Source organism: Molossus molossus, unplaced genomic scaffold (assembly GCF_014108415.1).
Source record: "Molossus molossus isolate mMolMol1 unplaced genomic scaffold, mMolMol1.p scaffold_m16_p_9, whole genome shotgun sequence".
NCBI classification, from domain to species: Eukaryota; Metazoa; Chordata; class Mammalia; order Chiroptera; family Molossidae; genus Molossus; species Molossus molossus.
Genome location: NW_023425403.1, coordinates 69,838,688 through 69,853,168, shown reverse-complemented (window position 1 = coordinate 69,853,168; position 14,481 = coordinate 69,838,688). Strand labels below are relative to the sequence as shown.

General features: G+C 32.0%; 1 protein-coding gene across 2 annotated transcripts in view; it reads right to left on the bottom strand.

Moving 5' to 3' along the window:
• KLHL1 (kelch like family member 1) overlaps positions 1-14,481 on the bottom strand; it is a 370,204-nt gene that overhangs the window by 251,954 nt on the left and 103,769 nt on the right. Inside the window, exon 2 of one of the 2 annotated variants that reach the window (XM_036250226.1) lies at positions 2,940-3,122. The exons of the other annotated variant lie outside the window; for it this stretch is intronic. Within the exon in view, the coding sequence (XP_036106119.1) occupies positions 2,940-3,122 (183 nt within the window). The remainder of the gene's footprint in view (positions 1-2,939; positions 3,123-14,481) is intronic. 2 annotated transcript variants of the gene reach the window in all.

Here is a 14,481-nt window from a genome sequence, read left to right as displayed (position 1 = left end):
CCAGGATTAAGCTTTGTTAACAGTCCAATTTTCAGCATCTGACATCCCTGATTACAGGCAGCCTACTTATCAAAAAAAAATTCTCTATATTTAGTATTCACATTCAAATGTTTTATTCACTTGCTGCTGATTAATTATTCTGGGCCATTTTTGAGAAGTTTATATTTATTTTAGAATTTCACAGATAAATTTTGATTATTTTTTATTCTGAGAATATATTAATGTGTCATTTTATGATTATTAGCCTTTCAGAGCTAACCTACTTAAAAATATGCCTAACAATAACCTAATGTATCTATATGGATATGGTGTTTCATAACTACATTGATAATTGTGATCTACATCATGCTAAATGTACATATATAATATAACCAGCACACAAAGTGTTTTATGAAGAGCCCTTCAATGATCATAATCTATTAACTTAAATAGAAACATATTTGAAAGTTTTAATGATGAGATCATTTATATGAAATTATGTAGACTGATCTTTATGGATGATTATTTAGTAAGTGCTTATGACATTAACTTGCAATGTCTTTCTTAAAAGAGCAGCAAATTATTATCTTAATGCGAATTATTTCTTTTTTATTCAAAATTATTATAATGGTCCAAAATTTTTCAGTGCTAATGATTGTAACATCAGTTATATTTTTCCCAAAGACAATACTCAGTTGTGCTAATTAAAATACAATTTATGGCCTGGCCAGGTGGGTCAGTGGATTGAGCATAGTCCCATGGACTGAGAGGTCCCAGTTCCATTCCAGGTCAGGACATATGCCCGGGTTGTGGGCTTGATCTTGGGTAGGGGGAGTGCAAGAGGCAACCAAAGAATGTTTTTCTCTCACACCGATGTGTCTATCTCTCCTTACCTCTCTTGCTAAAAAATCAATAAAAAACATATTTAAAAAAGATAAATTAAAAATCCATTCATTTATTACTATCATTAAGATTATTATTGGTTTAAACAAAAGAGCTAATTTTGCATTAATTACAATCAGTTCATTGTGCAAAAGTATATATAAAGAAGTGCAATGTACCTGCAATTACTGAAACAAGTGCTTGTTTTTTTTCAGGTACCCCCAAAATATTTTTCACATATTTGTTAATATATGCATGTTTAACATAGAAACATAAATATATTAATTACTTGTAAAACAGATAGTCCTAACATTTTAAACCATGGTGTAAATATAAATCTTTATTTGAATTAATTTAACAGATAGACTTAGGCTAAATTTTTTATCACATTTAAAGAAAATGTAAGAGATTGACAAAAACATTTAATTTAATATCTGTTAAAAAATAAAATATTTAAATGTTGAGAATGATATGTATAAAAGTAATACATTGCTAAGATGTTTTAAAGTAATCTAAACCAAGAAGAAATTTTACTTCTTAATAACCTGAATTAAGAAACAACTTGCATAATTAAACAAATTATTTAGAAAATATAATAAGAGCCTGGATTTAAAAAAGTAATAGAGAAACCAATGTAGAATATAATTAATATGGGAGAATTGCTCAATATGTTGGTTAAAATGCTTCAAGTGAGAAATATTATATTACTAACAATAAAAGGCTACAAAATAAGATTATATGGATTATATTAAACACTTCTCTCCTTAAAAATGTTAATGAACATTTGATGACTTAATATACTTTCAAATTGAGTCCCTTTATCTTCTTAAATAAATATATATATAATTATTTAACTAATTTATCAGTTAAATGAAGTAAATTTAGCAACATTCAAATTAAGAATATATTTTATAACAGAATTTTTATGTAAATACTATTTAAGTGGTGGCCTAGGATAATCTGCATATTTGCCACACATATTACAACCTAAATGTTACAATAATTATGACTATCTTTTAATGCAATATCATAAAAATATTTCAAAAATAAGTAGGAATAGTATATTATTAGACTTATTCCCTCAGTTAACCCACAGGTTGAACCCTACATGTTCCTTCCTATGCATTTTTAGTGTATTGGTTCAAATTTAGTGTCCACATTTTAATATTGTTACCATGGACAAAATAGAGCATCATTTTTTCTGAAATCACTTTAATAGTCCACACTCATATGCATCCATATTATGTAGATAATACAATTTAAGTTAAAAATTATTAGGAAGAGAAGTCCATTAAATCTTTTAATATGTAGATAATTAAACTTTTATATTAATTTATTAGTATTAGTAGAATTAAATGACACATGTTAAGGTAATCTAAGGCTGTTTGCTCATATATTTAATTACTTAAAATAATAAGTATCAATATTAAATTAAAATTATTTTTTCACTTAAAATAAGAAAAACTGAGTAAAAACCCAACATTAAATTCAATGAATTTTAATAAGTAAACTGATAACAAATCAATATGGTACAAAATAAACAAATGTCTAGTTTGTGAAACTTAAAATTATCAATTATAAATACAAAAGAAATGTTTAAAAGTGTATTAGCTTTCAAATATATCAGGCCTTAAAAACACGATTAGTATGTAATAAGTTAAATAACATTTAATAAATATAAAATAAAACTATTAATATGAAATACTTTGAGTTTCCCTGTTGGAATGAATAATATGTACCCAAGGTAACCTGACTTTCTTTCAATTTTAGCAGAAAAGCATATCTCATTTTATATCCTAGGAATATACTCCTAAGTCAAAACTGAATCTCACTGTTTACAACTGTGAATCATATAAAACAGAGTATTTATCAACCGTAATTGGAAGAAGTTGTATTTTTGAACTGTTTATATTTGCTTTATTTCTAAAAAGATCACTTAAATAAGTAAAAAAAAAATACCCAAGCTTTCTTAGAAATATAAATTCTTCATTCTCTAATCATAATATTTTGCAATCTACATACCAGATGATCACTTTTGAAAATATGAATACATGTTTCCAATAGACAGATTACTCTACCTATGTGCAGGTATCTTTCGGTTCCCAACAATCAGGATAACGTCACAGAGTTGCTGTTGTTTCAAGTAACTTTCCATTTTTCTGAAGGTTTGCTCAGCATGGTGAACAGCCTGATAGAATTCTTCAGAACTGCTGGAGTCCAGATCACTTGGAGGCGTCAGTGAATGGCTAGTTGCTGACAGTCTGCAAACCACACACACAAAAGTTGGTGTTTATAAAGTCCCACCAATTGTCCAGAACTACATACAGAGTTTTAGAAATTTGCAAGGAAAATCAATAACTCTCTTTATATTCATTATTAATATCTAAAAATAAAATTTATTTTGGGTTAAATGATTTTCACCAAGAAGCAGTAAATGAATTGTAAATTATCAGTTCTTCTGTCTTAAAATGATTTAAAAGATAGGTTATCTGTATATATAATAATATAAAATTAATGAACCTGAAAAAGTCACACAGTAAAATACAAACATGCCTATTATATAATTAATTACTCATAAAATATTAATTGAATCTATATGATATTGCAGTAGATCATCTAATTATACTATTCTAAATTATGATTCTTGTAAAGTATAGTCGTAACTGTTGCTTTACAGAAGTGTGTGAATTTTATTATGAGAAATTATGAAACATGGTTTGTGAAAGATTGACAGTAAATTGTAAATTGTTGAGTTTCATATGCTGTACCTAACTGATTAAACCAAAATATGCAAAGTTACAGAATACATTAGCATAATACTTATATTTTAATCAGATATATACAAAAATATAAGTAATAAACTTCATGATTTCAAAAAGTCCATGATACTTAAGTATGGCTACTACATCTATGAATATCACAGACTGTTTCATGATGAATACTTTAAATACCATACTCCATATCAAGGAGAAGGCTCTCAATATCCTTAGATGTATGATATGCCCAGAAGAACAAATCAAGTGTTCTGATGACAAATCCTTAAAACAATTTAAAAATGAAAATAAAGTAGATCCATAGCAATAATAATGAAATAGCTTATTCCAAGAAAGTAATATGGAGAATTCGGCTTCCAATTACAATGCAGTAACTTGTAGCTGACTAAACCCTCACCAAAAACACCCAAAAAAAGTTATATGTAATATCAAAATAATTGTTTCAATTTAATAATAGCTACTAAAGAAACTATGATATGAAGAGCTAAGATCCTATAATTAAGGCAAATTCATGGAAGACAGCTCAATGTTGTACACTGTTTTTTAACCCCTCTCTAGGTATTTACTAATTATAAGCAGCATAGGGTGAGAGTATCTGACAGTATCTGGGGTTTGGGGGAAATAACTGATATTGGATTTATGGGTTACAAAGGCAACCAGAAAAGTAAATAAGGGACCATAAAGGAAGAAAGATCAGGCAAGGCTGTCATTGTGTACCACTTTTCCCCTAGAGGTATTTGCTGATTCCTAAGCCATGCTAGACAAGCAGAAAATGGCTTATCGAAGGTTGAGGAGTTCAACAGAGCTTGAAAAATAAACATCTGAATTTAAGGACCAACAAGAACAAGAGACTCTGATAAATACATAGGCTGTCACCTGTACTTCTGAAGAAATAGATAAGATAATAGAGAGGCTGAAACCTAGATTTGAATCAATGTCTCTCTAATTGTATAGAGGTGATCTTCTCATGTAAATGTCAGCAGTCAAAATAAACCCTTTTTAGAAAACGATTACTTTATCCAAGCAGTATGATTTTTTTCCCCACGTATATAACACTGGACATTAAAGAAAAAGAATAGCAGGAAGAAATAGGACCTAGGGAGAATAACAGACAGTAGAAACAGGTTCCTAGATGCTACAGATATCTCAGAATAGATGGATCATAATTAATTGTTTAACATAAAACAATTGTTTTTGTTTTTAAATTATTTTTATGTGAAAATAACTTTTATTAATATCTTTTAAAAATGTATCTTCATTGTTGAAGGTATTACAGCTCTCCCCTTTTTTTTGTCTCCCACTGACACCCTCCTCTCCACTCTCCCCTCCCCCACTTTCCCCTGAAGTTCGGACAGTCTGTTCCATGCTTCCATGACTCTGGATCTATTTTGTTCATCAGTTTATTGTGTTCATTAGATTCCACAAATAAGTGAGATCATGTGATACTTGTCTTTCTTTGGCTTATTTTACTTAGCATAATACTCTCATTAATATCTTTTAATATAGATGACAAGCTGGAGATTTTCATAGAACATTATGTTATATAAAAAAATAAAATGGAAATAAATTTTAAACTATAATAATTTAACTTGGGATTTTGGTAAATGAACTAAATTTGCAGATTGGTTGCAAATAAAGAAAGCATAGTGATCTAAAAAATAAATAGAAAAATTGAGATAAAAGAACTATTTTCTTCTGAAAATAAAACAGTATAAAATTATAATATCCATATAAGTATAGTTGTCAAAGCAGAGGAGAAGCATGATGAGGCAAAAGTCATCTGAAGAAATAATGATAAAAAGTTTTCAAAAATGTACTAAAGACATCAAGATACAGATTCAAGATTCACTACAAACCCCAAGATAAAGAAAACTACACATCATAGTAAAACCAAAACCAAAACAAAATAATAACAACAAAAAGCTTCCTTAGAACATGCCAAAGAACAGAAAAAGAAAACATTCTTCAACTCATTTAATGAGGTAAATAAATACTGATACAACACCTAAAAAGAAAGCTACAAGGCAGGAAAATTAATGGCCATTCTCTCCTCTAAATATATTTGCAAAAATCCTAAACCAGATATTGACAACCAAATACAGAAATGTACATTAAAAATGATACATGCATCTTAAAAAAAAACATCAAAGATATAGTTGATAATGCATCACAACTAGGTTGGACTTAATTAAAGAACACATTTCAGTTGTATAAAGCCACCTAATTCATTCATATAGCGAGCATTATATTTAATTGGAACCTTCCTGGAGATTGAAAATAAAATCTATTAGTACTGCTTTTATTCAACAGTTTTCTGGAGGATTTCATCAGTGTAATATAGCAAGGGGGGAAAAAAACAAACTACAGATAAGTTTACAAATTTAAATCCATTAAAATCATGTGTGTTCTTTGTTATCTATAATATTTGTCTACACAATATGGTTATTTTCATCATACTTTACAACTTTTCCCTTAAATATTTAAAACTAATAGAAAATTTTCTGTACCATATGTTTGCTTTTCACAAGTTTGTAAATTACAACCCTGGAGTATGGTCATTTCTCAGCATTTATTTTAGGAATTTTGGCTCAGGCATATGCAGAAAGAGCAGCAGAATTCTTCCGCACATTAACACACTGAACAGAAAAGTCACAATATGACCTGCACGATACATTTAAAATTATTTTTTTCCCTTTATTGCTTTTAGAGAGAGAGGAAGAGAGAGACAGAAACATTGATGAGAGAGAACATTAGTTGGCCGCCTCCTGCATGCCCTCCACTGGGGATGGGGCCCACAACCTGGGCATGTGCCCTAACTGAGAATCGAACTGTTGACCTCTTGGTGTCTGGGTCGACAATCAACCACTGAGCCACACTGGCTGGGCCACAGTGCATTTTAAAATTCAGAATGAACATATCACTATTGGCTCTCAGGGAACTAAGGAGAATCAAAGCAGAGCTATTGGTTGCCAAATAGATTAAAACTGCCCCATTGAGATTCTGTTTCTGGTCTGGTACCAGATTGCATGAATAGGATCTAAAAGTCAAGATAATGGAGACTGCTTTGCAGAATGGTTCCAGATTGACTTAAAAGAGATTGGGGATAAAGGGACCATTTTATTTAATTAATCAATATTATTATTATTATTATTTTAATCTTCACCCACAGTTATTTTTCTACTTATTCTCAGATAGAATGAGAGAGAGGGAGAGCAAAGGAGAAAGAAGGAAACATTGATGTGAGAGGGACACATCAACTGGGTGCCTCCCAAATGACCCCACCAGGGCAGGATGAACCACAATCGAGATACTACCCTTGACCGAAATCAAACCCCCGAGTCATTGGTCCACAGGCTGATGTTCTAACCACTGAGTAAACCAGCCAGGGCTAGTTATTTTGTTTTAATCATTTTTATTTTTGAATTGCAGTTGACATACACTATTACATTAGTTTCAGGTGTATGCCCCAGTAATTATACAGTATAAAACTTACTAAATGATCATTCCACCTATCTGACACCATATTTAGTTATTAGAATATTATTGACTATATTCCCTATGCTGCACTTTACACCTCCATGACTATACTATAACTACTAATTTGTACTTCTAAATCCCATCACCTTTATCACTTATTCCCACTATCCCACTCCCATCTGGGAATCACCAAAATTTCTTTGTATCTATGAGTCTGTTTCTGTATTGCTTGATCATTTATTTTTATTTTTAGATTCAGTTGATGATAGATATGCATTTATTGCCATTTTATTGGTCCATTCAGATCCTTAGGTTAATTTCTTACAATTAAAGTAGCATACTTGGGGCAGAAAATTTTACACCTCACTAAGAATTTCATAACCTGAGAAATGTTATCAAGAGAATAATTTAATATACTTTGTTTTTAAGTTACCCATTTTGTGATGGATGCAATATTAAAACAAATTGAGGAAAAAATAGAATAATACAGTTTTAGAGTTTGGTGAGACCATAGACATAAAATGAACACGACATAGAATTTGACAGGATGAGCAAAGTCTACAAGCTAATTACTGTCAAGATGGTACCTTCTTTTATGTAATCGAGTCATCCTAACAAATACTGACTACAATACAGACTTTTCTGAAAAATTTTAAAATAATTTGAAAGAATAACTCTTAAAATAACAGTGAGCTAGAAACAGGGCTTCAATCTGTTTTTTCAGAGTTGTTGTTAATTCCTGGATTTTTTTTTTCTTAATTTTTTTATGCTTTGAGTGTCTCCATAGTATATCTAAAAACAAGCCACCTTTCCTTAAGATTGATTAATCTGTCAGAGAAATGGTTATGTTGGTTTGACATGCGTTTCTCCGTATAAAGTCACTGTTACAGTGCTTGCAAATTTCCTCATAAATCATTTCCTGATCTCAAACTTGAGTAGGACTTTCTGTCCTTGACCTTTGACTCGGATTGAGAACAAATCGGAACACTTATGGTTTTTAAGCTGAGCTTCATTTTTTTGAAATTCTCCTAGCATATATTCAGCCTTCTTAGCTGAACAAATGAAAGCTTAAAATCTTAGGAAATAGGTTAGGTCCTATAAGTACTAACTAAAATTCTGACATTGGATTATTTCTATTATTGTGTAATTTTTATATTTTCAACTAAAATTAACCATACAGTCTCTTTCCAATCTGAGAATCACTCAGATATTATAATCAGACATTGTAATCTTTATTGTTATCATGGCCCAAGAACATAAAGCTTCAGGTTGTAAGAAACATAATTTAAAAAGTCCAAAATGACCTCTTCCCATCAGATTAAAACTTGCTTAAGTTTTCCCCAAACTAATATATATATAAAACAATAAAATATATAAAAATTTTTCTTGACTTCCTGAACTACTCAAGCCATAGCAATGCAGCTCTATTTTCTTTTATAACCATATGTCTTGAAAGTGTTGTAGGCACTCATTATCTTAATTTCTGATTCTCTGAACACTCTTCAATCCATTTCAATTTTACTTCCCCAACCACCCATCTAATAAAATTGCTTTTGCCAAGGGCACCAGTGTTTTATTCTTGTGACTTAATTTAGCTTTCATTTTCATTTATTACCTTAATTGCTGAGAACGGACCAACGTACATTTCTGTTTCTGTGCTAAACAATTCGGGGCTACACATCATTTACTTTCCCTGTGCCAGACAATTTGGTGATGAAGCATATTTTCCTGTATTTGTGCTAAACAATATTGAGGCTGTGCAGAAATAGTTTAGGTCTTGCATCAGGAAATAGTTACTTCAAGAAAGGAAGTCTGTGAATTAACTTTTAAAAATCTACAAAAACTAACAATCATTCACCTGTTTTCATTTTAGAACACTTACCTATGTGCTTCTCTAATGCTATTACATCATAAATTCTGCCTATTGACAACCAGGTCTCAGCCTTCAGTGCCTTCCTGGTTCAAATTACGTATCAAGTGTTATTTCTTATATAATCTGAAACTTTTCCAACTTTTAATACCCTTTTGCTTGAGCTTTAATTCTAGCCACACTAAATAATTTCAGTTTCTGCAATATGTCACATTTTTCTTCTAGAGAGTTCACACACATAGTTTTCTTTACTTGTAACTTTTACAACACATTGACATTTTTATGGATAACTTTAGTTAATCCTTCAGAGATTAATTTAAATATCACTCCTTTCTAAAAGACTTAATCCTCATAATTTGGTTGGGGGGGGGGTGCTACCCTGACTTGCTAATTACCTAGTGTGGTTTAAATATATTGATGGCATGTGGAATATTTTAGGAGTATAACAACTATTTGTAGAATAAATGAGTAAAGAATATTCTATGAGAAGATGGCCTTGGCAAGTACCAATTTTAACTTATTATGATTTGCCTTATTTGGTTATAGAACATAAAAATACACTTTTCGTAAAGGAAATTATACTAACAGAGTGCCTGCTTGACACGCAGAAGATAAACGTTCTCATAAATTGTTATTGTTGAATTTTAAAAACTTCCAGAACTCAGGAGAAAAAATAAGCATATATAACTATTTAACCAGAATACTTACTCTCTTGCATTATCTGGTAATGCATTTATGTGCATTGTGAGAATATTAAAAAATACAATAAACACACTACAAAAGGATCTCTAAGACTAGATCCCAGCTTTATTATTATTTCTTTACTGTCTGTAGCTAAAAGTAGAACTAAAATGGCAAAGTAAATTTGCAAGCAGTTTTCTGTTTCCATTGAGTGATGAGTTAGCTCTTGTTTTGAGAGAACAATGTAAAGAGCATCTCTACATTATCAAATAAAGAATTACCCATAGAGTCCTCGGGCAAGACATGAATGTAGTAAAATATGCTTTTCTTTAAGTGAAAATATAAATGCTCTTTTAGCCCTGCAAATTTAATGTACATTGCAGCTAATGTATGTCTCTTCATATTATGTTTCTATTAAAGAAACCTTTAACTTATAAAAAATAGTTTTAGTGAGAAATTAAGTTTGTTATTTTTTCTTTGTATTGCTTAAATATTTTATATAAAACACATATTTCAATTTTAAAATTATAGTAAGTCATTATTACAATAGTTATTATTATAAGCAATGCCAAAGATCAAAAAGTGGCCAGAAATTCTCAGACAATAAAATAGAATCTTATATATCTTTTTAACCTCAAAGCTTATCCACCTAGAGTTAGCTTTGCTATTAAAGAAAGAAAGATATCCTTTGAGACGACATGGAGGAACCTGGAAAGTATTATCCTAAGTGAAACAAGACAAGCAGAAAAAGACTATTACCACTTGATCTCACTTATTTGTGGACTATAATGAATATAACAGTCTGAGGAATAGAGTAGACCCAGAGACATGGAAGTAGGGTACAGACTGACAACCCTCAGAAGAGGAAGAGGTGGGGGGAGGGGAGAGATAAACCAGAGAACTTATATGCATGTACGCATAACCAATGGACATGGACAACAAAGCCGGGGACCGGGTAGGGGGGGTGAGGAGGAGGGTGTCAATGGGGAAAAAAATGACAAACATCTGTAACAAAAATAAAATTAAAAATAAATAAATAAATAAATGAAAGATGAAAAAAGAAAGAAAAAGGGGAAATTTAAATAAATGCATTTTAAAAATTAACTTTGTATTATAATGTTAGGAAATGAAGTAACGTCATCATATATTGGTATGAAAGAGTAAACTAGTATCAAAATAGCTGTCTGGTAATGTTAAATACCTTAATTGTCAAATAATTTAATGATCCCTAAGAGAAAAGTTTAGATCTAGAAAATATTATAATAGATGAAGTTCAAGCACCAGGTGCTAATACTTAGAAACAAGAAAAATGAATATAGTAATTAATGTTGCCTCTGGGTATAGTTTTATAAGATAATTAAAATTTTAAGTAAGGCTTTTTATCAGAAGTATTGAAACACACACACACACACACACACACACACACACACCTTGGTAACACAGAACAGTAAAAAAAAACGTATGAGTCAGAGAAAAGTGTATATATTTTAGGCTCCATTAGTTTCTGAATTCTGAATCTCAATTAACTTATCTGTAAAATAGAATACCATTGAGAAAATTCCTCATAGTATGCTGTTGGAAATACATATATGAAGCTGCTTTCTAGAGTAAACTATTAGGTAGATTTCAAAAAAAATGCCAGAAGTGAAAATGTGACCAATAGTATTTGTGAAATAAAAATATTAATTTTATAAACTACGTTCATCTTTACATTTCTTGAAAAATCTTTAATAATAATCATATAAAGCACAATATTTGTTTTTCTTTTGTAAATTTTATCATGCATAATTCGTCGATGTACTTGTTTTAAATGAAAAGTATTTTTAAAAGTTGACATTAAAAAGTTGAAATAATATTGAAGCCTGAAGCTCAAAATGAAAACTTGATATTCCATAAAATCCCTATGTGTTTCATTCTGAAAATTCTCAACAAAAAGGCAAATTCTGGGATGGAAAGCAACTTCTTACAGGTAGATTTTGGCAATGGGGAAGGCGAAAAAATTCAAAATTAATATGTGAATGATTAGTGCAAGTTCTGCTCTAAGAAAATGCACCACACAGCAAAGTAATTGCAATACTGTGCTAACTTGTGTAGACAGGTACCTGGGAGTTGCATGTAGGAAAAGCTTTGGAGAGTACCAGGTTAAGGTTGCCCTGGGTGAAATAAATTGAGGTGGTTCTATTCACCCTGGACTCAAAGGAGTGTCTCTACAGTCTATTATGGGCTAATGGAAGCCTGAAGTAATAGGAATCCTAGAATCTGTAATGCCAACATTCCCTAGCCATACGGTAGAAGAAATCTTATGTATATAGGGTGAGTTAAGAGATTCACAGCATTTTCTAAGAAACAACCATGAAAATTGCTACAAATGTGCAATAGAAATAGTTATCCAGATAATAGGTACTAGATACTAGAAAATAGCAAAATATTCAAGGAGTTATTAAATATCATCTCTGAACTGAAGCGAATACCTCACAACTATAAAATGCCACCGTATTCATCAAAGAGAAAGACTGTGACAGTCAGGTTATAAATTGTGTATTTGTTCAAGTCTGTATTCTGGTATGTTTCCTGGGCCAATGAACCCAACCGCAGTTTATTTTCTCGGTCCCAGAAAATTCATGATAGGTAAAGATCTATTGAAAAACTGACAAGATTCTCATTTTGGTTTTCCTGCCCCCCACCGTCATGTCTATCAAGGAATAATCACTACATACCTACTACTGTAGTTCATTCAAGCTATCCTGTATTCATGAGGAACTTTCAGATTCTAGTGCCACATCACAAACTAAATCATGCAAAGGTAGAGATTCTATTACATCCTAGATTAATTCATTCATATGGTAGATACACATTCCAGATGGATCTTGAATAATAACTAGATTATCACAAATGTAATCAAATGGTGATGATAATTGTAGCTGACATTCCAGATGTGATGTTTCTACACAGGAAAATCAACACTACCTGGGACACTTAGTACATATATAAACTTAAAGTAACATTTTTTTCTAAATCAGTATTACTAGGGAAATCAGGAAGATCAGCATCACTTCAATGCCTTACCAAAGGGGCATGATAACTCTTCTCCCTACAGTTTGCAAGAACTTTGATCACTTTGATATCCTATTAAACATCACATATTTCTATGACATCTGTGAAATTGTGGTCATTGGCTCTGGTGGGTAGGCCATAACAAGTATGCTAAATGTCATATTTGCCAGAGGGTGGGAGGAAAATCGTGCAAAGTTTAAAGGTCTGTCACATTGGTGAAAATTCTAGGGGTATAGTATTTTGAGCATGTTATTAAATTATACTAAAATGAATGACCTTAAGTGATATTGTTGGAGATATAACATACAAAATTTAGATGCTCTCCACCCAAGTATTTTCCAATAAATTCACAAGTCTACTAGCTTTGACTGAATCCCTGAACAAGAAAGGCCTCTGCTGCAGGTCCAAGCTGTTGAACAAGCTGTTCTACATCATGGGCAGTATAGCCCAGAAGATGAAATAAGAGAAGTGTCTATAGCTTACAGGGATGCTCTGGGGAGCCTATGTATGAAATGAAGCTCAATCAGAGAATTATAGCCCAGAAAGACTTTGTGAGCAAAATCAGTTTGTTTTTTTTCCCAATAAACATTCACAATTTGAGAATCATCTTCTGGTTTATTACTGAGGCACAAGAGACTGAATGCTGGCCAGGAGGCAACTACGAAATGACGAGCCCATTATGATTACAAAATCAAAGGAGGATGTGTGCATCAGCATTCCATCCTCACATAGAAATACTGTGTGTGGAAAGGAGCTTACACAGGTCCAGAGGTAAATTGCATGAACACATGGCTTAGACTTCCTGGTACATATTTATCCTGTTTTATTACTTTTACTTCAACCAGTACCTCGGATTGGTAGTAACGTAATTAAAATAACTCCAGGCACAGACAGACAGGTCAGGATATAGAGGGGAAAGAATTGAATTGTGTTCATAAAATCTGTTGGCTGTTCAAATCAGTAACAGGCTTCCGCCATGGAAAAGGAAAGGGAACCAGATTTGCCCTCCCTCCGTAATAATTATGAAATTAGACCAAATGCTCAAGGTAACTGTTTTCAGGTGTTGGACAATAGGTAATGCAGACGGCGATCTCTGTCAGAACATAATCATACGTAAACCTGCACTCCAGCTCTCCACCTGGGGGCCATGTTTAGCTGTTGGATGGGGAGATGTAACTTAAAGAAGTGAACTTTGGTCCCATTAATCTGAGGGACATACATTGAACTTTGCGCTGATAAAGCAGCAAAACTAATGAAATTATGCACGGGAGAGGAGGGGGCTGGCCAAAGGTGTGGGTGGGAAGGGTGGTGTCTAGACGTATGTGAAGGTAATTCTCTGCCTAAGGGTTGGCCTGCACATGTACAGGATGGGACTTCACAAGACTTAGGAGAGAGTGGCTGCTGCTAGGAGGAGATCAGGGCAGAGATACCTGAGGTCATACTGTACTAGGAGTCTTGACATTGGAGTTGTTCAGCCAGGGTGGGAGACCTTGTGATCCGGCATTCTACTGAAGCACCAGAAAGATCAGATGTGAGGAGTAAGAACCATATGGTAGAGTAAGAACTACACTATGCCCACTCTAGCAAAGCCTTCAGTCAATCATGAATGTTATCAAAACAGGCCCCAGTAAAAGAACTGCTTGAAGCACAAAACTCTTTAAAAGAAGACAACATAATACATACTCTTTATTAAGTCTATCATGTTATTAAAAATTGCTAAACATGTGAAGAACAAAAAATATGTAAAAGACTTAAGGGGTGAGG